The sequence below is a fragment of the Epinephelus moara genome, chromosome 12 (genome assembly GCF_006386435.1).
Source record: "Epinephelus moara isolate mb chromosome 12, YSFRI_EMoa_1.0, whole genome shotgun sequence".
Classification (NCBI taxonomy): domain Eukaryota; kingdom Metazoa; phylum Chordata; class Actinopteri; order Perciformes; family Serranidae; genus Epinephelus; species Epinephelus moara.
In genome coordinates this window covers 17,352,990-17,377,970 of record NC_065517.1, presented here as the reverse complement: position 1 = coordinate 17,377,970, position 24,981 = coordinate 17,352,990, and the positions used below count along the sequence as shown (strand labels likewise).

The 24,981-nt window shown below is 38.9% G+C and overlaps 1 protein-coding gene across 1 annotated transcript; it reads left to right on the top strand.

Moving 5' to 3' along the window:
* The first annotated feature begins 6,855 nt into the window (after nucleotides 1-6,855).
* On the top strand, nucleotides 6,856-23,477 carry rab10 (RAB10, member RAS oncogene family). The gene is made up of 6 exons (XM_050057990.1): nucleotides 6,856-7,568; nucleotides 13,710-13,770; nucleotides 15,491-15,629; nucleotides 18,921-19,010; nucleotides 20,921-21,022; nucleotides 22,947-23,477. The coding sequence occupies exons 1-6, from the start codon at nucleotides 7,442-7,444 to the stop codon at nucleotides 23,031-23,033; spliced, it is 606 nt and encodes a 201-aa protein (XP_049913947.1). The 5' UTR covers nucleotides 6,856-7,441; the 3' UTR covers nucleotides 23,034-23,477.
* Nucleotides 23,478-24,981: the final 1,504 nt, after the last annotated feature.

Genomic DNA, 24,981 nt, shown 5'->3' with positions numbered 1-24,981 from the left:
CACAGCCACACACAGTCATTCAAACACCACACCCCACATCACTGCGGAGTGGAACATAGGATCATGGGAAATGGAGTTTTGTCTCACTGTTGAGTTGATCCTTGTCCAAGACTGCCACCAACCTATGCCACCAACTCCTCACCGGGACACACTGACTGTTCAACTCACAACTAATCTGAATATTTGTGTCTGTTTATGGTTGTAAACAATTTACGCTGTTGATGCTCCAACATATTGAAGATAATTAATTAATTTTGTTTAAACCCGTGGGTTATTTTTGCTCTTTTGCTCTTTATTTTAATTGCTGCCCCATATTCTAGATGTCTTGTGCAAAATGTATGTACAATAATGTTTTAGTTATTGTTTTATTTTATTATACAGTTTTCAATTTTCAGCTGTTGTACCTGGGCAGGTGTGATGTTTTACCCAAATAGCCTACACATTTTCTGTCTTTGGAAAAGTTGTGATTTCCTCCAGAATTTAAAACAAAAAACAAAAAACAAAAAGATAGAAATACAAATAGATAAATAAATAAATAAATAAGATAAAAATAAAAAATTGAGTTTGAACAAAGTTTAAAGGGCACTAAGCTATCTTTTGTCTCTGTATAGGCTACTACCTTTGCCTCTAAGACTGATGAAGAGACAGAAATCTCTATATCTCATAATATTTACTTTAACCAGGGGGAATAAAACTGACGTTGAATACTTTTGTAAACTGAATTTTTGTATGAAAACCCTACAACATTTGTGTAACATATTCAATGCACTGTTTTAATTTTTACTCTTAAATAAAAATCTACTTTAGATGAACTGCAGAGAGAAAAAGAGACTATAGTGATGGTGCAATCTGCTCTATACGTGATAAATAACACACAGGACTTTGACAACATTTTGATTTAACTGGGATATGGGCAAACTCTATGACTTTGAAGCCCTACTTTAATTTAGATGCAATATCTACATTATAAAATCAGACAGGTTGATCATACTTTACAAAAAATCTTGTAAAAATGTAAGTAAATTAACTATTACTCTCAAGTTATGTTTATTTTATACCTTATTGTCAAGTTTACCTCAAATTAAGTTATATTTACTTAATTTTGTTAAGATGTTGCAACTTAAAAATGACAAGTGAAATAATTAAATTCATTTTAAGTGTAAAGGGAGGAAGTTTGTATTTTATTATAGTAATAACTCAACTCTGAAGAGGAGCACTGAAATGACACGAGTTCTATTTTAGGGTGGATATTTTTTATTTATAACAAAATGTTTGTGGTTGTAATTCCCTGAAGTTTAGCTGGAATTATATTGTGAGAAAACCTCTTTCTTTTCTTTTCAAGGTAAGAAGGCATATTATGACCTGCAGGCGGTGATTATCAAAAACAACCTCCAATATAATCAACAAATAGCTATTTTTCCATTTAAAAATTAATACGTTTTGCTGCGAAAGACTAGCCACACACAGTTCATATTAGTTTCATAATATGTTTCATCTGAATATATGTCAAAGATTTGATGTCAGGTTTAAAATGTTAAAAACTCTACACCAAAAAGGAGACTGTGTTCAGTTAAGGAGGGTTTATAATCCACTAGATCCCTGTCTGCCATTGTATGAGCCCATTAATCAGTATTAGAATCTCTATATATTTCAGATTCCTAAACAGGACCCAGTAAAATGTATTTTAAAATGCTTTTTAAGAGCATGTAAAATATATAAAATCCTGCATTCACTTCTCAAATGTTCATTTCCATGAAGTTGCTCTCTGAAACTACTCTTCCACCAGTTGTTATTCAGCTGGGCTCCCAAAGTGACACAAATTAAGGACAAGGAGGCCGAATCCAAAATCATGAATTGTCACTAGACCTATTTGACCATTTAATCATGACACAACAGCACCACCTGGTGATATAGGTGTGCACTACACTGTGACTGCTGACAGTCAATGTCACTAAAACAGGTCAGGTGATTCACTGGAACAAGCATGACTGTTTCCAGGTGTAATGTAGGAGGAGACAGTGGAGGGTTTTTCATGGGTGATTCCCATTAAAACCTTCATTTCCATGTGATATTTCCCTTTTTATAATATGACTGTGACAGTGTTGTGTGTTAACGCTGATGTAGTCTTGATTAAGCAGAAAGAGGAAAGGCTCAGCCACATGGGGAATTCAACACACCACATTATTCCTCTGAAGACATAACATCCTCATAACCTTTGATGAGTCCCGTCAGCATCACGTGTTTAATCTGGCTGCACACGCAACAAGTGACTGACTGATGTGTCTGAGCAGGACTGGAAAATTACCCATATGTGTGCTGATAATCCCCTCGGCTTGGGCACCCGTGGTGTCACCTTTTATGAGTCATCAGCAGGGCGTGGATTTGCAAATAGGATGTTAGGAATATTTGCCTGTCAAACTGAAATGAATGGGATTGTAAAGATCAGCCCGAAGTGTATTATATACAGGAAGAAAGGAATTCATTGCATGGCCTAAATACAAATATGGAGAGAATGAGTGAAATTCAGTTGAAAACAAATACTGAGTAGCACCATTAGTTGTTCCAAATAAAAGCTGGTAAATATTGCAGGTGTAAATGATTTGTATGGGGCCACAACAAAAGATTATTTTCATTATGGGTTAAAATGCCTGTTATTTTCTTGATTAGTTAAAGAATTGTTTGTCTGTAAGGTCAGAAAAATAGTCAGAAATGACAATCATAATTTAATAAATCTCAGAGTGCTTGTTTTGTACAATCAGTTCAGAACTTACTAGGTATATTCTGAGAGTAAAAGTTCTTTGCTGTGCATTTAGTAGCTGCTCTGGAGCCTTTGATCAAGTCATCCAATTCCTCTTTAAAAGATGGAGTGGCCCAGTTGTCATGGAATTGAAGATGTTCAAACTTCCCTTTACTATTATTTTGTCTTTATTTGATAGGGCAGATAAAGCATGAGGGGGGCAGGGAGAGGATGAATGACACAGGACACAGCCTGGGCGCCTGCTCTACCAGGTCAGCTAGTGGCCACCTCCCTTGTTTATTTTGAGCTTTAAGGACTTCTTGTTCATATTGTCTTAAAAGTTCATTCTAACATATATTTCCTTTTTATTTATCGATTGATTTGTTTACTTAACAGGAACCATATAGATAAATATTGTCACATATAAGCAATGGAACAGATGCACTGTGTAGAGCAGTGGTTCCCAACTGGTGGGTCGTGGGTCCATTCCGTATGGACCGCAAGTGATTCACAAATGTGTCATGTTAGGAAAAAACACACTTTACGGTGAATTTCTGGCACAGGGTTTTTATTTCAAAGTGAGTTTCCCTACCATAGAGTGATTGACTAACCGACAGATACTTGAGAGAGACAGCAAACTAGTTTGATGACATGGCTGAATGTATTAAACTGTGTGGACCTTGAACATGTGACTAAGGAGAAATCTGGACCCTGTGGCTGCACCAGTTGGGAACTACTGGTAGGGTGTAAAAAACAGTACAGATAAAACAGATGAACAGTTTACCATCAGAAAGACAAGAAAAGGCAGAAAACCCTTGCTTGAAAAATTACTTAAATGTTTAACTAATTGATTAATCGACAGCTTGTTTTACCTATAAAGACCTAGTGTGTTTAACTGTTGAGGAAAGCAGCAATGTTTCCAAACTGAACACTACCTACAGTGCAGCTGGGACGTCCTGGTGGCCTCCTGCTCAACATGCTGAACTGCTGCTCAGTTACCCAGTAACATGTTATTTCCTCTCTCTGTCTCCTCCCTTGTTTCTGTCACCTTTTAACTGTCCGACATCTGTTAAAGACAAGAAACCCGAACTAAAACCCATATAATCATCTTGTTTAGGTGACAAACATTCATTTGAAGACAGACTTCTTCTTTATACGTACATAACTATCACAGCCGGAGCAGTGTAGAGATTTGAGTGGTTGGTTTGAGTGTTAGTTTCTGGCAGTTTGTGGGAGTGTGAGATGAACCCTGGGGCCCCACGCAGCAAAATACAGGAATGCACCCTGATCTGGGAGGATTTTTGTGTTAGGACCTGATTTATTGGCATAACAAACTGTTTTAGAGACACAGCAGGGATACAATTAAACTGTGAACTAAAATAAAAATTAGGCCAGTCTTCATTTGAGCACTGAAACCTTAAAGTGCTGCCTAAACAGAATCTGTGAGCTCCATGAAAACTTCTGCTGTGTGTCACCTTTTAAACCTCTGTAACATCTGGTTTAGGCTCTGCATGGACTGGTTTGTGTTTAGATGGCTGCGTCTTTTTTCTCTTTTTGGTCATGCTGTCGGCGTGGCTGGGAACTTTCCACTTTGGTGAAACCACTGGATGGTTAATAAGATACTGTATGCAGACATTCATGGAGGTGGACGAGTGAGCTCTTTTTGATTTCCCCTCAGAACTATATGTACATGTGGTATGAAAAACAACCTGTATATATTTGTGGTATTCTACTTAGTTTGGATAGTTAAGCCCTTCTGTGTGGAGTTTGCATGTTCTCCCCTTGTCAGCGTGGGTTTTTTCTGGGTACTCCGGCTTCCTCCCCTCGCAGGTTAACTGGTGACTCTAAATTGTCCGTAGGTGTGAATGTGAGTGTGAATGGTTGTCTGTGTATGTGTCAGCCCTGTGATAGTCTGGTGACCTGTCCAGGGTGTACCCTGCCTCTCACCCAATGTCAGCTAGGACAGGCTTCAGCACCCCTGCGACTCCCAACAGGATAAGCTGTTACAGAAATTGAATGAATAGTTATGAATATTTAATACACTTTATATGCTTTTAAAATTACTTTTGTATCCCCTGGTGTCTTGTTATGGCACCCACCTTAGTTCTTAGAGGTCCAGCTTGAAGGACTGAAGGACCTAGCACTGAGGTTGCAAAGCTGATACTTCTCCCGTAGGCCGAGTATGTAAGAGAACTACAGTAACCGACATAAAAATGCGAATGGCCCTATTTAGAGCCAGTATTTGATTTGTCCGCTCTGGGCTACTGTAGAACAAGATGGCAGATTCAGTGGAAGAGGACCTGCTCTATATGTACTTATAGACAGCTCATTCTAAGGTAAGGAAAGCACAGCAGTCCTTATTTTCAGGTGATTTCTGCCAGTAGATGCTCCTAAATCTTACACACTGGACCTTTAAATGAAATGCATATTTTCACTGATAACTGTTGAAAACTATTTAATTAGTAGGCCTAATTAAAAGGTAATTTAAATCAGATCTCAAAAAGTTTAGAAATACTTCAAAAGTATTTACATCAAAGTATACTTAAAGTACCAGATGTTAAAGTACTCATTTTGTAGAATGGTCCAATTCAGAATAATGTATATTATATATGAATTGTGATAATTGTTAGCAACAAAATGTGGGACTAAACTTAATTTATTCATACTTTTTTTTTTTAAACATAAGCTGCTTTATATAATGTTGGGTAACTTGCAAATTTCTTTCTATCGATAAATAAATTCTTCTTGACATCATTAGCCTTTTAATCTGTCTCTGGAAAATGGCTAAAGTTATCAAATAAATTGAGTCGAGAAAAGGAGTAAAACTACAATACTTCCCTCTGAGTTGTATTAAAGAATACGTATAAAGACGCAGAAAATGAACACACTCAAGTAAAGTACAAGTACCTCAGGATTGGACTTTGGCACAGTACTTCAGTATTCTTTTTTGCTCTGTTTTGAATTTACACATTATCGTTAACTTCCTACTTTTGGGCCTTGTGTAGCTACATTCGTTTTTTTTGCATCCTTAAGGTTTATATTTTGCTTTATTTGCACTCTTTATAGGCCTATTCATACTCTTTCCTGCTTTGTATTGCAACTGCTTCACAACAACTTCCCTTGGATTAACATAAGTTTTCTCTTCTCTTCTCTTCTCTAAAGTTGAGTAAATGTACTAACTTACTTTCCACCACTGGCAGCTGTTTGATGGATTATCAAATTTTAATGACCATTACAGCACAAAACTTCCATCTTTTCCTTTTCTCTGACTTATTAAGATCTCTTTTATATATTTATTTGTCTTTCTCTCGTTGTACCTTTCTTTCTTTATTACTTTCTTTATGCCTTATACTTTTCCTTCTTTAGGCTATGTCTTTCTTGATATATTTCTTTCTTTGTATGTTTCTTTCTTTATATCTTCCTTTCTGTCTTTATCTCTTTATACCTTTCTTCCTGTATGTCTTTCTTTTTTACTTTGTGGCATGTCTGTACTCGGCAGCAGAAAGCAGGGCATACTCAACATTCCTAAGGAGTGTCTGAGAGTCAAACTACTCTGACAGGCGGAAGAAGGAAAGAGTTACACACACACACACACACACACACACACACACACACACACACACACACAGTCTAAGGAACCTACTTTAATGTTGTGTACACGCAGATACCCTCTCGGTGTGTTTCCAGTTATTAACAGACTTTAAAGGATACATGTTCTTACAGTTCACAGAACAGAGGATGTGGGAAACGCCCGTAACAAGCACAGAAGTACTTATATATGACATCACTTTGCCTGACTCACAGCTGGGATAGTCACCGCATCAAATGCCAGCTTGCCATGAAAACTGAAACACACCCCGGCTAGGAAAGATCCGCAAGAAACCGGCCGCCATATTGGATCATTAGATGCGTTTCACTCAGTGAAGTAATGGGAGCTTTGAGCCTAAATGTCGGAGTAAAGTACGCAGTAACGTTTGCCCTTTCTGTCAGTCTAAGACACTCCCTTTACGAGGAGAGCCAATCATATTAGAGTGCTTGGTTAAGTGACAGCGGTATTGACCAACCAGAGGCGTGGAATTTGACAGAAGGGGCGGGACAAAGGCGGGTCTGTGGGGCCCAGGGTGTCGCCGTGGTGGCTCCCATTCGAAGGCGACGGCGGTCGTCTATATTTCGGTTGTAATCTCTCCAGAAAAAAAGCGAAATAACTCCGAGCAGACAGCGAATTTTACAGACTTTAACGTTGAGATTTTCCCAAATTCTTCTTGGTCGAGCTTGTGGCAGCCGGGCTCTGGAATGACGGGGTGTGCCGAGAATTTGAATTAGCTCGCCGTTAGTTTGAAGAAAGAGTGAGTCGGGGTAGAGAGAGGAGCCATTTTGTCCCGACTGTGTGGGAGAAAAGAAAGAGTGGAAAAGAGGAATCACACGGGAGGAGATCCTTATTTTTGCTTTCTGTTCTCATGCTGTAAGGGGGGAACGCAGTTGGGCTTGGGAAATATAACTTCTCCACGGGCACGTTATTTGGGTGGTATTTAGCCAACTAGTTAGCTTGCCAAGCTAATCAACAAATCCCAGATTGTTAAACGTTAACAGTCAAGAAGAAGCGGGGCACTTGGACGGGTTGGAGCTGGCATTAGACTTCACATAGGCGTGCTAGGTTATCAGTTTTTTTTGTTTCTTGTCTGGGTTGATACAAGCTGTTTTTCAATGGCGAAGAAGACGTACGACTTGCTGTTCAAGCTGCTTCTGATCGGAGACTCGGGCGTGGGGAAGACCTGTGTGCTGTTCCGCTTCTCTGACGACGCCTTCAACACAACCTTCATCTCCACCATAGGTAACGTTAAGAAACACCCCACAGACAATGGATTGCGTGTTGTTACAGGTGTTTATACCATTCCGTTGAACCTCTATCGGAGGTAGTTTGACAGCTGGGAGACTCGTATGACTTTCTCCTGCAGCTGGAAATGGTAGGCAGGACATATTTGGTTAGCTAGCATGCTATCAGCATGCACTGACGTTAGCTTCTCTTCAGGCCTGCACAGGTTCAGTTTCTCTGGAAAGCTTTATGTGCATCTTAGCTAAACCCCAGTCACCCTTGTTTCAAAGGACTGCGACTTTAATAACAAAATATGATTGTTGTTTAGGTTAAGCCTGCCAGAAATGGCAAGTATAACCGGTTTAGGTGCCGGAGGAATTGCTGTCACGGCACTTGACCCAGTAGCTAGCGAGCTAACGAGGCTAACAGTGCAGGGCCGTGCTGCTGGTACAAAAGCACCAGAAAACTGTCTCCCCATGTAACTGACTTGCTTTTACAGCTTATTATCAATATGTAAATATGTGGCTTTGTCCCTGTCATGAATTGCACCTTTAAAGGTGACAAATATTTGGATCTTTTGTCAAAATTATAAGTGGCACACAAGTAAAGCCCCTTAAAATCAGCTATGGAGGAAATATTCACATGTAAAACAAGAAATATCATGATAAAAATACTCTATAACTGTTGTCTTCAAACGTAAGTGAAAGTACACAAACATTGCCAGTGGAATTTACCTGAAGTGCCAAAAGATAAAGTACTTATTCAAAATGGCACGTTTCAGGCTGTTAAACACATTGTGTTGCTGATCTATCATTACTGCTACATGAGTGTGTAAGTAACATTACAAGAAATTCATATGCTTTGTGTGCAAAATCTGATTCCGTGATGCAATTGGTGACTGTAGCTGTCAAATGTTTGTAGTGGAGGATAAAGTACAATAGTTCCCAAAAAGAATATAGTGGATTTGAAGTATAAAGGAGCAGAAACTGTCACTGGAAAATACTTAAGTACAAGTACCTCTGACTTACTTTCCACCACTGCTCTGAAGAGAACCATAAACAATTCACCACGGTGGTATCATCAGCTTTTTTTCCCTCTGTCCTCTACTCATGCATCCAGCATCACGCTCACATGAGTCAAGTGTCAAACTATGTCAAATCCCTGCACGGCCCAAGTGAAGGCTCCATTTACTCCTGTTGCTTAAGATCAGTGCTGAGTAATAATGTAACATTAGACGTGTGTTCCTGAGCTGCACGAAGCTGACTGTTTGCAATGCGCTGGCATTATATCCTTGATCTCTTGATTTAGTTTAAATTTCAAGCCCATCGTTTCGTAACTTTTAAGTGTTGACGGCTCCTTGACTGTATGTCTAAGAACACCCAGCCATAATGGGCGACACTGTTCCCAGTGGCATCCAGGCCAGATTAGATTTGTCGAGGTACAGCAATGAACGTTGAACAATCACTCTGCTGCGAAGCTTGTTGTCACATGGATGTGTTTATGTGCTTGTGCTTGTTTATGGTTTTGAAGATTGTTTGTCTTTTGTGGTGTGTTACACTCTGCCCTGTTTTTAAAAAAAAAATGTAATCATAGGCTGTGTTGCAGCCATCATGTCAGAGCTCTGCCAGTTCAGCCAGTTTAAGAGAAGGCTGTGCTGTGATGGTCAGATGCAGCCTGACAGGTTCTTAAGCAGTCAGAGACCAATAGTGACCTTTGCTCATTGCAGCGGTGCTTTCCCTGACATGATGGGTAGTTTGTCAAGTGTATCACCTGTAGGAGTTTGCAGCAACTGCAGGCGTTTTTTCTCCTTATCTGTAGAAAAACTTGATATATTCATCATACTCTGTGTCTGCCCTCAAGCAAAGCTTAAGTATTATCTCCAAAAGGCAACATGCTTGATCATGCCGAAGCAAATGTGTGGGTGTCCACATTATAAGCCTGCTCAGTTTTGTGTCTAATTTATCCCAAAAAAACTTTGGTAAACATAGCATAAGTTTTATGTTAGTTTACAAGTTATTTTAAGTATCAAGGTGACCAGAAACAGGAATGTTCACAGTGCTTGAGCTTGAACTGTCTGCAACAGTCATTACTGTCATTTAGTTTAGGAAGTATCCACTTGAGGTGTTCCCCCTCAGTTTGACAAGACCTGAGAATTACTGGCACTACATCAACATTCATAATCACGAGCCAACACAAGTTTGCTCATTTCAGGATGTTCACTAATATGTTTTCTCTGGTTTACTACGAGAGCTGTCCCTTTAAATCTACAACACAGTCATAAGCTTCTGTCTCAGCTCGCCTTTGTCCTACATCTGTATTCAAAACAAAGCGGCATGCAGTGTGATCAAAAGTGAAGTATACGAAGAACATACTAATCTCTCAGCGTACCAAATAAGGCGAACCTGTAGCTGTCGGGGAGCTTTGATTTTTAATAGTATACAGTAAATAAGTGAGTGCTGTGATACCGATTTTTAGGTATTGCCTGTTGATTCTGCATCTGGTAAAAGGAGTGAAGTACTTTTAAGAAGTACCTACTTAATGTTCCACCTTGCAGTCAGTGTATCTTCGATCAGCTTACTTTGTGGTGATGATATATGCAATACAATTACGTTCATCATCCATTATTCCACTGTCTTTTGTTATATAACAGCCCAAGACGACACCTTTTAGATTGCTTGTATTGTCAAACAAATAGGTCAAGACCAAAAGATGGTAGGCTTACTATCACATTAGTCAAAAACGCAACCAGTACACGTAACTGAGAAGCTGGAACGTCATTTTTGTCTTTTGTGTTTAAAGAATGACTTGAACAATTATCAGATTAGTTGCTGACCAGTTTGCTGTAGATGAACTATTTGTTTTGACTCTGAATATGTAATTAGCGGACAGTAACACTTGTGATTTGATAAATATGAATTTTTGAAAACTGCCAGCACAAGCCTTTTGATGTGCAGGGATGTACTTCTGGTTTTGTTGCTATATGATTAGTGGGTTCATCTTATTTTCCCAGTATTTTGTTGGCTACGATGGTTGCTAATGTTTTGGCAGACACTACTGTAAGTTCAGTGGATGCAACAAACGAGATGCATCACAGCACAGTAGTGCAGAGAGTACAAAATGTACAGTCCGAAGTTTGCAAATATTCTGCCTCTTTACTTTTGGAGAAGGCCCTACACATAAATCAGGTACGGCCCTTGGTGTCAAAACCAGAAAGTCTAAACAGGAACAGAACTTTGAGAAGAACCAGCAGAACCAGGACATGTGATACAGGAGTTTGTTCTTCTTCTGACACTCATACCTTTGGAGACACAGATGCACAGCTGCTTCTCAAAATACCCCCACTGGAAACCACCCCCCTCACTCATCCTCATTTCCAATCACCCGAGTGTCGCTCTCTCTGCCCTTCCTCCTTGTATACTTGAGGTTATGCATATTAAGAGTGCTGAATATGCATGGTGTTGCAATCTGAAATGTCTTTCCACAACACATCATGAATTTTGCATGGAAACTGGCGAATGCTACAGTGGAATTCATACTTGGGGAAGGAATGATTCCTCTGGGATTAAAAAAGAGAACCAACCATAAACCATGTACTTTCTGTTTAAGACCTCCAGCTCAAGTGTCATTCTTCTCTGTTTATGTGTGCCCATTTTCCCAGTGATTGTGTAATTGTGCGATTGCACAATGCACATATTTTCTTGACAACGTGCCAGTGCACCTCACCAGGAAAAATACTGCTTTACTCCTCCTCGCACACAATGCTACGACAGTCACAGCTGAGCTTGGTTTTTGAAAACTTTAAGTAATGGTTGTTAAGAAAACTCGCCCTCTTTTACTTTAGTATTTTGTCCAGTATGTAATTGCTGCTGTTGAAAGTTGTTGAGGTAAAATATCAATGCAGGTACAGTAAGTTGTCTTATCTGCAGAAATCTTCTACTCCTCTTTGTCTCTTTTTGTTTCTATCCAACTATATCTTTCTGTCCCCCCTCCCTCTCTCTGGGGAGTGCATAATATTTAGTGAGTCACACCTTGGCAGCCAGTTCCTTCATTATTCGATGGCCCTGCTCCACCTAGAGCACAGCTGTTTCTTGGGACTTTTTAACCAACCACAGTTTCTGACCAGAGCTGAAATGACAGTTCACTATTTAGCTGGAAAACTCTTGGCCAAAAAGTGTAAACAGTCATGAATCACCACTCTGAATTTGGCCTCTTGTGGGGCTTCATGATGATGACAAAGACGATAATCCTACTAAAGTGTACTTGATATTGAGAACACAATAAATCTTTAGAATTATTTGTCTGCATTTCATCATTGACACAGGTTGAGTCACAATGCAAGCAGAAAATGCCAGACATTACCTCGGTCCAGCTTCTCCAATGAGAGTATTTTCTGCTTGTTACTGGCCTATTGTTAGTATGTTAAGCTTTTGGACTGTTGATCAAACAAAATAAGCATTATAAATATGTCATTTCAATTTTCTGGGAAATTTTGATGGACATGTTTTGTGTTATTCTGACATTTTATGGAATTAACAATGAATTGATTCATCAAGAAAATGATGGGCAGATTAATCGATAGTTGAAATAATCTTAGTGATAGTCCAAGTTTAGTATATGAATGTCCCAAACCAGTGGTAACTGCACATCACAATTTCTCAGAGCCCGAAGATGCAACTTCATTTAAGATATTTAGTTTACATCGATTGATCAAATTTCATTTATATTGATATAAAGGACAGAAAGCACCAAATGCTTACGTTGAAGGTGCTGTAACAAGAGAACGTTTGACCTTTGTGCTTGAATGACTTCTGCAATTCATGCATTGTAATAAATAGTAAATTAGTAAGTTAATTGATGAGTTAACTGATCAGTTTAGCATCATGTTTCTCAATGCTTTACAGTTAACTTACATTTACCAGAAATCTTCAGCTCAAATCCAAATCGAGTCAGATTACCACCAGGATAATCTCTGTAAACATATATCTGCATATGTATGCACAATCTTTGAGCAATGGGACAAGATTTTGGTATCGTAAGTGTTCTGGTTTCCGTTTGTAGTCCTAGAAGTAATGACCAATCCCACTGGCACGGCGGGTCAACAGTTCGTATGGAGAGTCGGAACGCATTGACCAAAATGCAGTCTTGGAACTCATCGGCTATCGTCTTTCAACGATTTAAAGTTACATAAGCTGACGTTTCTCTACATTCATTTGCATATATCTGTTTATAGAGAATCGACAAATGACTGGTGCACAAAAGAAGAAGGCAAGGTCCTGGATATCCGCTGGATCTCCTGAAATATTGGCTGTTGCCCTTCGATGCTTTATTGCGGTCCAACGATAGCCTATGGATTCCAAGATTGCGATTAGAGTAGATGCAATACTGTTAATTATTTGCCTGTTTCCGAATAGTACTTTTTTGCAGCATTTTAGAAAATACAGATTTGGATAAATACATATTGAAATAAAAGATGACAAGTAGGATAACATGTAGCGTAGCATCTGGTCAGGTCCAGTCTGGTCCATATATCAAGAATAATTAAATCCAAAATTCAGCCAAAATGGAAACTGAAATAAGTCTGTTTCCACACTGAGAAACATGCACATACAGGAAAAACTGTGTGCTCTCTCACCACAGTCTGTCCTCTCACTGCACCACCAGTCCAAATGCTCCAACCACATCTAAAAGTCACTAATAGACTACAGAAATGTATGATACCGTGTTTCTAACCAGCTGCATTTAAACACAGGTTTAACAGTAACAAAACTATTGCAGTGCATGATAACAGTTTCGCAGTTTGCCTGTGTTAGACTGATTACTCTGATCAACCTGGCTCTTGTGTGGGTATGATGTGTGTGTGTATGTGTACCCATTGTTAGCCAGCTGCTGATGCCACAGCTGTGTGCTGATAGGCTCAAGGTCTGGGCATGACACTGCAGAATCAGGAAGAGATAATGTTATTGTCTCTCTGATGGAAACACTCACTCTCAATTTCCCTCTGCTCCTAAATGTCTTTCTATGGGTGATTCTCATTCTCAGTTTGCATCGGGGCCAAAGTCTGTCTGTAAACCGCCATTTCAGTTCAGTCAGTGCGTCATGTGCTAGTTGTTCATGTGTTTTTATGGATATATGTGCTGATATGTTGTCTCTGTTTTACAGGAATAGACTTCAAGATCAAAACTGTTGAATTACAAGGAAAGAAGATCAAACTACAGATCTGGTGAGTCATTGGACTGTTTTCCATTTTTAGTTTGTATACCCAAGTTAAGGCTCTGTGTTTAGAGGAGTACAGAACTGGAAAATAAACCATCACTGAGTAAATCGTATTTCAATTCAGCCTCTTCTTTTTGTGCCTTGTTATATCATCGTGAAACATCTGTTTGACATGCCTCCCTCAAGCCCAGAAATGTGCTAGAACAGGAAATGGTCATCAGTCCATCAGGACGTTTGCTACAGGGTTATTATTGTAGTCGACAACAGTTGATTTTCCTCAACTGAAATTACTTTATATTTAACATTTTCTTCTGCAAACATGATAAAACATGGATACTAAGCTTAGGTTTGCAGGTGAGATTTCATCTAATTGCTTAGAGGGCTACAACTAACTACTGTTTTTATTATCTATTAATCTCCTAAATATTCAGTGGACTCATTGATGCGTCATTTGGTGTGGCTGGATATGATGTCTTTGTTTTGTCTGGACAGCAGCTCAGGACCCAGAAGTTATTAAATTCATATCATGCAAGACAAACTAAAGCAGGAAATCCTTATATTTTCGAGACTGGAACAAGCAAAGGTTCTGCATGTTTGCTTCAAAAATAATTTAAGGTTTGATTAATCGTTGAGCAAAATTGTTGTAGATTAGTTGTCTGTTCTTTAGGATCAAATTGTATATGAGCTCACATATATTTATAGTGTTGAGTAGTTTATGAAGTTACAAATATCTTCTAAACAACACAACACACAGTTTTTGGTCAAGTGTTACAAGGTCCGTACACAAAACTGTAATTGTTATTCTGGCATTTTCATGATAACATCTCCTCTGCAGACAAGAGTCTATTCATTCAAGGCTAATTAATTACTCATTAAAGTATTTGTAAACAAAAATGTTACTGTGTGGTTGTCAAATATGTGCTCCTGTTTACTGCCCACTAGTCCTATCTTTTGATAGTAGAAAAGGAAATGTACCAGAGTATCAAGGATCTGTATTTTACAAGTTATCTTAAAGGCCTTTCTCTATGATTCTCTGTAGCCCCTATGGCTTATGAATATATGAATAACTATGGGGAAATGCAAAACCAAGTCTAGATTGTAAAGTTTGCCGATTTTGCACAGTCAGCTACTATTTGAACGTCAAAGTGAAACAACTAGTGTAAGCGTAGGTTTGATTTACTCATGTGAACCTGGTGTTGCAGGGCCGCTTCCCTTGTTCTGTATCAGCAGTGATGGATGGATGTTGGCAGGGTTTCCCCTGGTAGGAAAACGTTACAGTTGAGGTGCATGCTAGACATGTCAGGGACATGGGTAGCCTGTAGAGGGTTTTAATGTGTGTTTGAGTAAGTACTTAATTTGCTCAGAGTCAGAAATGTGCTAGTGGGGCTTTTTTATTGTGGTAAATACTCTAAGGGTACTTTTATCAGCCTCTTTTGGTGACAAAGGAATTTTACATTAGAGGAGTAAGCATGCCAAGTAGAGATCACATATTTGAAGCTAATGTATCTACATGCTAAATTATATTTTGTAATGACTTTTCAACATTTGTGGGTGATACGTGTTGCGATTTGCATTCACAGAAAGCAAGGAATCTGAGGAGGTTGCGAAGTAATTGGCATTGGAGCAACATTTCTGTCAAACTGCAGATGTTTTATGGCCAATTTCCGCTGTGATGCAAACAGATAAATACAAACAAATGAACTCTGTGTGTTTTCGTGTTTGTGTAGGGACACAGCGGGCCAGGAACGGTTCCACACCATCACCACCTCCTACTACAGAGGAGCCATGGGCATCATGCTGGTCTACGACATCACCAATGCCAAGAGCTTCGAAAACATCAGCAAATGGCTGCGCAACATTGATGAGGTAAAACACACACACACACTCTCTGTCTCCATATTCTGAGTCCATATCATCATGTGGATCTATGCTGCTGCTGGTAAAATCTAATCAGAGATGTTAACAGGACGTTTTATGTTGGCACATCTATTGTTTTATCCTTGGCACGATGACAAAGTGACTTAAATACTTTGAGGGAAGGCAGCCAACATTGCTAACTAGCCGGCCGATCTGTGTGCAGCGAGCTGTGTAGCAGGAGTGTGACTAAATTACATCAGCTGTGCCAGATGTCTGTTTCCATCTGGCTCATTGTAGGACAACCAGGGGCTGTGCTGTTGTACCTTGTGAGTATCAGTGGAACCAGAAGTTTAACAGACAATGACAAAGATGTGTTAGCTGTTTGAAACTCTCAGTTTTACTTCATTAGGGAGGACCAGATGTGTATATGAGATGATTCTAAGAGTATTTTTGCTAATGGTGTTACAGGTCTAGACAGATCAAGCATGGACATGTAACACTCAAGTTATGTTCACATTATAAGTTCTTTATAAGTGTCATGTCATTAATCAGGACAATTTTATATCTACTAATATAGAATTATTCTGTGCAGATACTTTACATATTCATATTTATACCGTTTTGGTTCACACCCCTGTTTAAGGAGTCACAGTTGAGTTTGAGTTTGGCACAGTGGAAAAAAGACAAATTCATAGGCATTTCTTTTCACTTGTTTTGAACAGACAGTAGTGCAAGTGTCAAAGACAGACAAAATCCTCTTGCTGGGATCTAAAGTAGCAAAGTTTGCTCTGATTCCACATTACATTCACCTGCCGGCATACCGTGTATTCTGCTGCGTGCACTGGACCACAACCTCTGTAAAGTGATGGTTCGGTGCCAGTACACAAACCATTACAGCCTGGGTCTATACTGTATATATCCAATATATAGTGTATTCACCATATTCATATCATACTTACAGTTGTTTATTCTGTATATACTATCACTAGTGCCATTTAATGCTACTTGAACTTGTGCTATCTATAAATTATTATACTATAATATCAATATATATATTGCCTACTTAATGTATACGCCATAGCGTTCTTATCTCACACTGTTCATACTGTGTCTATCATAGCCTATTCAGTTCATACTGTGTATATCGTAGTGTATTCATATCCACCCCTTACTTGTTATTCTATGTGCTATATGTATGGTACCTATTACTGTTAATTCTGTATATTACATAATACTGTCACTGCTTTTTGCACTTCTGAATAGATTCTAAACTGCATGTCATTATCTTAGCACTTTAGCAAAGTCAAATCTGATCTTACCTTAAAAAGGTACAAACTATTTTATAAATTCTGGTGCTGAAGTATGTCTGCCTTTAGTCCAGCTCCTTAGGAATTTTAATGGTGGTGTTAAAATGTTTAACACGACCTCATTTTTAACATCAGACAAAAATCAGCCACTCAGTGGCTCGTCTCTATAAACAGTGTTGACTATTAGGTCAGTGTTAAAGAGAGGTTACACAATACTGGAGTCCTGTTTAAGATCCTTAAAAGTCTGTGTGCATTACGGGCACCAGAGGGAGGATTTAACGGTGTCTGTGAGGGCTGGTTTTGCATTTTTGTTGTGTCATGGTGGATAAAAGGCCACAAGTGAAAGGAAGCACAGGCAAATGTAAAGGTAGATGCGTCTCTGTGGGTAATTGTGCCTCTGTTTCAGCTTCTGTCTCCCTGTTGTTTTTCTGCGTTGGTGCTTTTAGTGTGTTTCATATTGAAATCTTAGTGTCTATGTCAGTCGTGATTATTCTGTTGCGTAATGTCTAATCTTGTGGGATCCATGCCAGATGAAACACATCAGTTTAATTACTGTGACAGTTTTAATCAATAGCTCACATTATCGATCTTCATTATGCCTGGGTGCGACAATACGCTATAATCTTACGACACATGATCAGTATGAAGGTGTTGTGTCTTTGGGTGAGACAGCCAGGCGTTGGGTTTGTCTAGATGGCTTTCTTTTAGAAAATTTTCACCCTCGCTGTGAGAGAGATTGAATCCGGTCAAGGAAAGGAAACACAATGCATTTCCTGCAAACTCAGAACTCGACCTTGCTCATGTTGCACTTTTGTGTGTGAAAAATGGCTGTTGGCTCCATAGAGGGCTTAAAGGATACAGGGTTTTCTGCTTCCTGGATAGTGATATGAATACAATCTTGATCAGGGGTTCCCAACTTTTTTTTTTGGCTTGTTGCCCTCAGAACAAAGCGATCTCAGTGAATTTGTTTTAATTTTTTGATTCACAGCTGCAACAATCAATCAATTCTATTAGTAGATCAACAGATATTTAATCTGCAACTGTTTTGATAATTGAATAATTTTTTAAGTAAAATTTGGTATTGCTGTGTCATACACCATAGTAAACTGAGTGTCTTTGAGTTTTAGACTGTTAGTTTGACAAAACAAGACAAATAAAGACATCACCTCAAACTGTGGGAAATTTTAATGGACGTTTCACTTTTTTCTGATATTTTATAAACAAAACATTCAGGTATTAAAAAAAATCAGAATCAGAGGATGAGTCAATCCCGCCCTGGTTGATTTTTAAAAAAAAAAAAATTGACAGTCCAAAACATGTAAAATTCTTAGAGCTGAATAAAAAAGAATTAATTAATCAACTGGGCAATTGACAGAAAGTCATCAGCAATCATTTTGAAAATCAGTGGATTTTTAAAATCTTTTTTATTTAAAGCAAAATTGCCAAACTTGTCCCTTTTTTATTTTATGCCATTTTGTTTTTACTATTGTCTGACATTTTATAGACCAAAAGATTCATTGTAAAGGTAATTGTTGGGTAGATCAATGATGGAAATATTTGTCAGTTACTTCCCTTAAAACTGCAAACTAGCAGCTGAGCTTAAAAAGTCAAAAACTAAAAGTTTAAAAATGATTTTGTGTTATTTAAGAATACTTTGTGTTTTCCTGTGCTTTTAAGCAACTTATAGCCCTTCGGATTTATCTTGAGACCTGTTGAGGGTGTCCTGACCCTGATGTTTGGACCCTCTGATCTAGATGACAAAGTGGGAAAGCAGGGTTTGTTGTACCAGAGTCCCAACTCAGTTCTGCCACTTTTCTTATACACAGATGCTGAAATTTTTGACCCTGGTGGCTGATAAAAGCATTGAAATGTAAATGGATTACCTGTGTGTGTTTTATGGGGGTCGATTGATTGGTTGGCTTGTGGGAGATTAAGTTTAATGTTGCTGATGATGAAAAAGTAATCTACTCTACTCTTTCTTTTATTTTTTCAGCATGCAAATGAGGATGTTGAGAGGATGCTGCTAGGCAACAAGTGTGACATGGAGGACAAGAGGGTCGTACCAAAAGCCAAGGGGGAGCAGGTGAGATGGAGCCGTCCACTGCGGCTATAAACAGCCATTCATCGTCAAGGCCCTGCATGTTTGATTGGCTGATGTGTTGCAGCCACATTGCAGCAGCTTACACGTTCAGCTCATAGAAAACACAATATGAAGTGGCAGGATAGCAAGTAGAGAATGCCATAATGTTTGTGAAATAATGTAAGGATAATGGAATTTAAATTACAGTATCAGAACTGGTAGAAATAGTTAGTAAGCTTCCTGAAGTTACTTGTGAAATGTCAGCTTACACCATCCACTCAAACAGTGCCTCCTTATAGAATGTGCAGTAAGCTGCTGTTTGTCCTTGCATGCCATGAAGGCTTACTGTGCCTACTGTAGTGACTCAGCTAGTGAAGACGGCTACCCAAACAACAGTTTCTTGGGACGTAAGTCATCTAAAATGAATAAAAATAGACGGGGAATCCTTTTAATGTAGTAGCAAAAATTGAGTTTTGGTACTGCCCTGATATAGCAAGTACACAAGCAAGTTTATTATATTCAGTAAGCAATATTTCTCATTAGAAAGTAGCTGCTGCAGAGTAAAGGTCAGTGAGTAACTGGACTTTGTAGACGAGCTCAGAGGATCAGGGCTGAGAATGTGCGGCTCTTAACTGTCCTAACAAGTGCAGTCGAGGTGCCCTTGAGGCCTTGTAACTATAGGACATTTGACAGTGAAGTTAGAATCCTCTTCACGAATATTTGCTGCTGTAACTCACATTAAAAATGTGTGGAAAGCGGCATTTCAAAATTTGTTATCTCACTGTAAATGTCTGTTTACTTAATGAATACGAGACTTTGATTATATTTGGGCCTCCAGACATATTTCAGACCTGTGTCGCAAGAAAATTATGGGTCAGCCGGTCTCAGAAATCCTCATATATTCTCTTAGGGTGTTTAAACTCGCCGCATTCATGCTCAAACTAAACACTGCGTTGTTTATGAGTATGCAAAATCGATAATAGATGGTGTAAGTGATGCCACTGAAATATTGTGGCAGCTGATGCTGGATGTTTTATAGCTGGAATGAAGCGGATGACTTTATTTTCAGGACACAATCTTTACAGCTCAAGGCATAACTCAGACTGTATGTAAGCACTGTTTGTAGTAGAAAAAAAGCAGTGTAGTTTGTGTTGAATGGGTTCGCTTGTGTATTAAGTTGTAGAAGAACAGCAGTACAACATCACAACATGTCCATATCACTGAGGAGATATTTCCTTTTTATAAACAAGCTTGCCGCTAGCTTCAAATAATGTCTGACTGAAGATGGACGTCAGTTGAAATAGAGGCTACTATTTGTGATGCTGTGTGGGGGTCACTTCTAGCCTCTGTACACCAATAGTAATTGATAGTATGAACAAGATGGTGAATAGACACTGAAATATGGGGACAAATTGAGTTTCTTGGACCATATTTGTACCTTATTTTGACACTAAACAAAGCCTGGAGCCATTCAAGACACTAAGCAGCAGGAGTGTCTGCGATGACTTCTCCATTCACTGATGTCACTTACTGTACATGTCCTCTATTAGTTATTAAGAGTTTAGTCACTTAATGAAACCTCAAATAGAGTCCCACCCAGTTCGAGCCTGAGTCGAGATCTAATCAGCCAGAACAAGTGAAAACATCTGTGTAGGCGTGCAGGGCCTTTAAAGAGCTCTGGCTACCATAGCAAACTAGCAGTGACTAGTCAGTCTGCAGATTTAGCAACCTCAGATACAGATCTGCTTACTCATACACACACACACCTACCTGACTAGAATGGAAGTGTGAGTATACGTGTGTGTGTGTACCAGCAGTGATACCTGATCTCTGTTCTGCGCACTTTATTTTTGGACTTTCTTAAACGGTGGCCGCACTCATCGTTCTAACTCGTCTTGTTTTCTTCCCCACAGATTGCGAGGGAGCACGGCATTAGGTTTTTTGAGACGAGCGCTAAGGCCAACATCAACATCGAGAAGGCTTTCCTCACGTTAGCAGAAGACATCCTCAGAAAGGTGTGTGTGTGTGTTCAGTTATGATAAGTGTTGGTACGTTCATGAAAACAATGTCAGTGCTTTTTATTTAGGGGGATGATATAGATAGAATTACAAGAACAAATGCATCAATGTATTTGCTAGTATAATTTATTAGTATTCATATTACTCTCCAAGTAGCCATTTCATAGCTTTGCTCTTTGTAGGCTAACTTCACAGACAGTTTGATGCTGATAGTAAGTGGGAGTGTATCTAATCTAACTGTAATGACAGCACTTTAAATGGACAAGTAATGCACTGACAGTTAATGTAGCCTCTGCTGATGTTGTCACTTTAAACGTCTACAACATATGTCGTTAAATCAAAGTCAAGTCAGTCAAAATAATGGAGCAAGAGCTTCCCCCTTGTCCACATTGACGCCTTCTAAATATGAAAACATAAGGTCAGGACATAATTTACTCATATAACATCCTGCATGTTGAGTCTTATGTGTTACCTGCAAGACAAACTTAATTCCTTTGTGAGGACATCATATTTTCACACTGTCAAAGACATACAAAGTGTGTGTCCTTGTGGACAGCAGTAGAGGAAGTTGCACTAGCATCTAGTTCAAGAAGTTACTTTGCTGTCTTCAGCAAAGTTAACCTTCTCCTCTCTCCGTCTCTTCAACTTCCAAAATCAGATCTGACTCAGGAACGATTCTTGACTCATGATTTGAATCACTGAGTGCGATTATGTGGACATGAATAACCTGTTTACGAGGCTTATCGCGGTTATGATCATATTGGGGGTGAGGTGTTTACATGAGCAAAGAGAAATCAAGTTATTTATATTCCCTGACTGTAAACATGAAACATACTAGTAACCTGGTTGCTGATTATTGCAGTGTCTTTGCGCAGGTGCTGTGATGTTTACATGAGCAAAGCTGCAATGGGAGATGAGAGCGACAGGAAATATTAAACACTGAACTCTACAGTTTTACGACCATTTTACGACATACCTGCAAATTTCTTCTCTGCTCCGGTCGCCAACATCTGTCTGCTCTGATTGCATGTACCGTTTTCCTCTCTCTTAACCACACATACACACACTTCAGACTGAGCTATCATTATTCATGAAAGGAGCTACGCTACTCTTAGCTGAAGCCAAGCCCGCGCAGGTTGTTAACGGCTCTCAGCTACTGGGATAAGGTGCATACATGCAACAGTGTGCTGGTTTGTTTTGTACTCCAGGTAGCATATTTGGGTTTCTCGTAAACCAGATAAAGTCTTACTCTGGTTTCTAAAAACAGGATTCAGTATTCACATGCTCAAACTGATAAACATGATACTCCAATAACCTGATCATAAGCATTCATGTCCATGTAAACGCACTGACTGAACACCTCCATTCCCCTGCATAATAAACACTCAATATTTTACTCCATAGTGAGCAGTAAAATGGGATTTCAGACACTTCAGGGATCATTGTTGTTTTACATCAGGTGTAGAGTCACACAGCAGTTAAAAGCTGCTCACAATTTACCTACACACAGAACAGTTTTCGGGAAGATTGAAATAGACATACAGCTAAACAAAGATAGTTAAACATTTTTATTACGCGTCTTTTTGTATTTAATTTTGCTGAATTAAGGCATTCAACACCATTCCTGTGAATGCAGGTCTGATCATAAACTGTGGCGGAAGCAAAAAATAATCATTTCTAAATCAGAATTTTGTGTGGTGAACCACAAAACCGTCCAGCATCACCCCGTCTTGAGTTTATTTTGTAGTAACAACCTACTTGCTGTACATAAATGCTTAAATGTCAGATGAAACAATGTGAATAGATGATGGATGATTGTCCTGTGTTTAGGTGTATATTTTGTATGTGTGTGTATGTGTGCATTTTCCTGAATTCCCATGTATTTAATAAGAAGTGTTTCTGTGCGTTGTTTGTCCGACAGACGCCTGTAAAAGAGCCCAACAGTGAAAACGTCGACATCAGCAGTGGAGGTGGAGTCACAGGCTGGAAGAGCAAGTGCTGCAGTTGAACAACTCCTCAGTCTCACTCACACTAACGCACACAAACACACACACACACAGACAAACAAACACATGTTCTCTCTCTCTGTCTCTCTAACTGCTAACTCTAACTCTGTCTCTGCTCTCTAACCTGTCTCATGAGTTTTCTTGCACACTGACACTCTCTGTCTGTCTCTTTATCAGAATAAAACAATAAACCACTTCACTCATCTAATCCCCCCTCCTCCCTCCACCCTCCACCGTACTCTTCCACTCTCCATCTGATGATCATTTTTATTTCTGATAAAAAGAGAAATCCAGTCACGTTTCTTGTCATTTGTTTTAAAAGTTGTTTAAAAAAAAAAAACAGGAAAAAAAGTGTGGAAAAGACAAGCTCATATTTTTAATAATTCCTTTGCCTGAGCTCACCTGGTTGGACACCCTCACCCACCCTTAACCCCACCCCCCCACCCACAGCACTCACCTTCAGTCAGAGAAAATCAAAATAAAATCAAACAAAAAAAAAAAAAAAAGAAGACAAATGTAGGATTAACATTTTGTACACTTAGTGGGGTTTCTGTTGTCTAACCGTATTTGGTCATTTACAATTTGTTACCAAGTGACAGAGGCGTGGCTAGCTCCTTTTGTATGTGGGGGTTTATTTTGTCCTGTGCCTTATATGGAAGACAGGGGCGGGGCTGTGTGGTGGGCGGAGCCACATCCACCCAATGAAATTACAGTTTAATATTCTGTCGGTTCAGGCTCTTGCACGAGGACGCCGAACTGAAGCAGAAGCGTTTGAATTTCTCCTCCAGCCAAGAGAACGGCATTATACAGTATGTCCTGTTTATTGATGTTTTATTTTTATCTGTATGATTTATTTTACTTTTATTTCTTTTTCCCTATTTGGGTTGAATTTTTTTTTTTTTTTTTTTTTTTTTTTCCTGCATGCAGATTTCTTTGGGTTGGAAACGTTTCTGTAACGTTGTGTAACGTTTGCCACTGGGTAACTGTGGGCGGGAGGTACCAAAGTTCTCTTTGGAAATTCAAACAGTTTTGCAGATCCATTAAAAATAAGCTTGTTTAAGTTAACTTGTTTGTCCTCAATGATGTGCAGTATGGAGTTTCATGTGTCCACTCGTGTCTGCTGTTTACATTCAGTAGATTTTTCTTTTAACAAGCGAGATTTGGGAAGTTTTTGACCTGAAGGGGAGCCAAGTAGTCAAGAAAAGTGAAATGGGGCGACTGACTCACTTTAGATCTGAAGTTAAAGGTCAGAAATTTCCCACGTATGAAATCAAACTTCGACTCCAGCGCTTCATTTATGGTACTAGTTAAGAAACTGGGGCTGGTTGCACAAAATACCTTAGTTAAGGTACCCTAGTTGAGGTGTCTTCAAAATAAAATCAGTTGCACAAAAGACCCTTAAAATGTTCACTTGAGTTTTATGGTTTTCTCCCTATCTTGGTCTTATAATTAAGGAATCCCCAGACCATTGCACAAAAGACCTTAGCAACTAAAGCAATGTAAAAAAGAAAAACAAAGTCTTAGTTAAGGTTTTCTCAAAATAAAATTGATTGCACAAAACACCCTTAAGTCTTCTCAAGATCTCCTTAAAATGCTCAGTAAAGTATTGATGGTTTTCGCCGTGTCTTGGTCTTATACTTAAGGAATCCTTAGACCATTGCACAAAAGACCTTAGCAACTAAAGCAAAGTAAGAAAGAAAAAGTCTTAGTTAAGGTTTTCTCAATAAAATTGATTGCACAAAACACCCATAAGTCTTCTCCTTAAGATCTCCTTAAAATGCTCAGTAAAGTATTGATTGTTTTCTCCGTGTTTTGGTCTTATACTTAAGGAATCCTTAGACCATTGCACAAAAGACCTTAGCAACCAAAGCAAGGTAAAAAAGAAAAAAAAGTCTTAGTTAAGGTTTCCCCAAAATAAAAATGGTTGCACAAAACTCCCCTAAGTCTTCT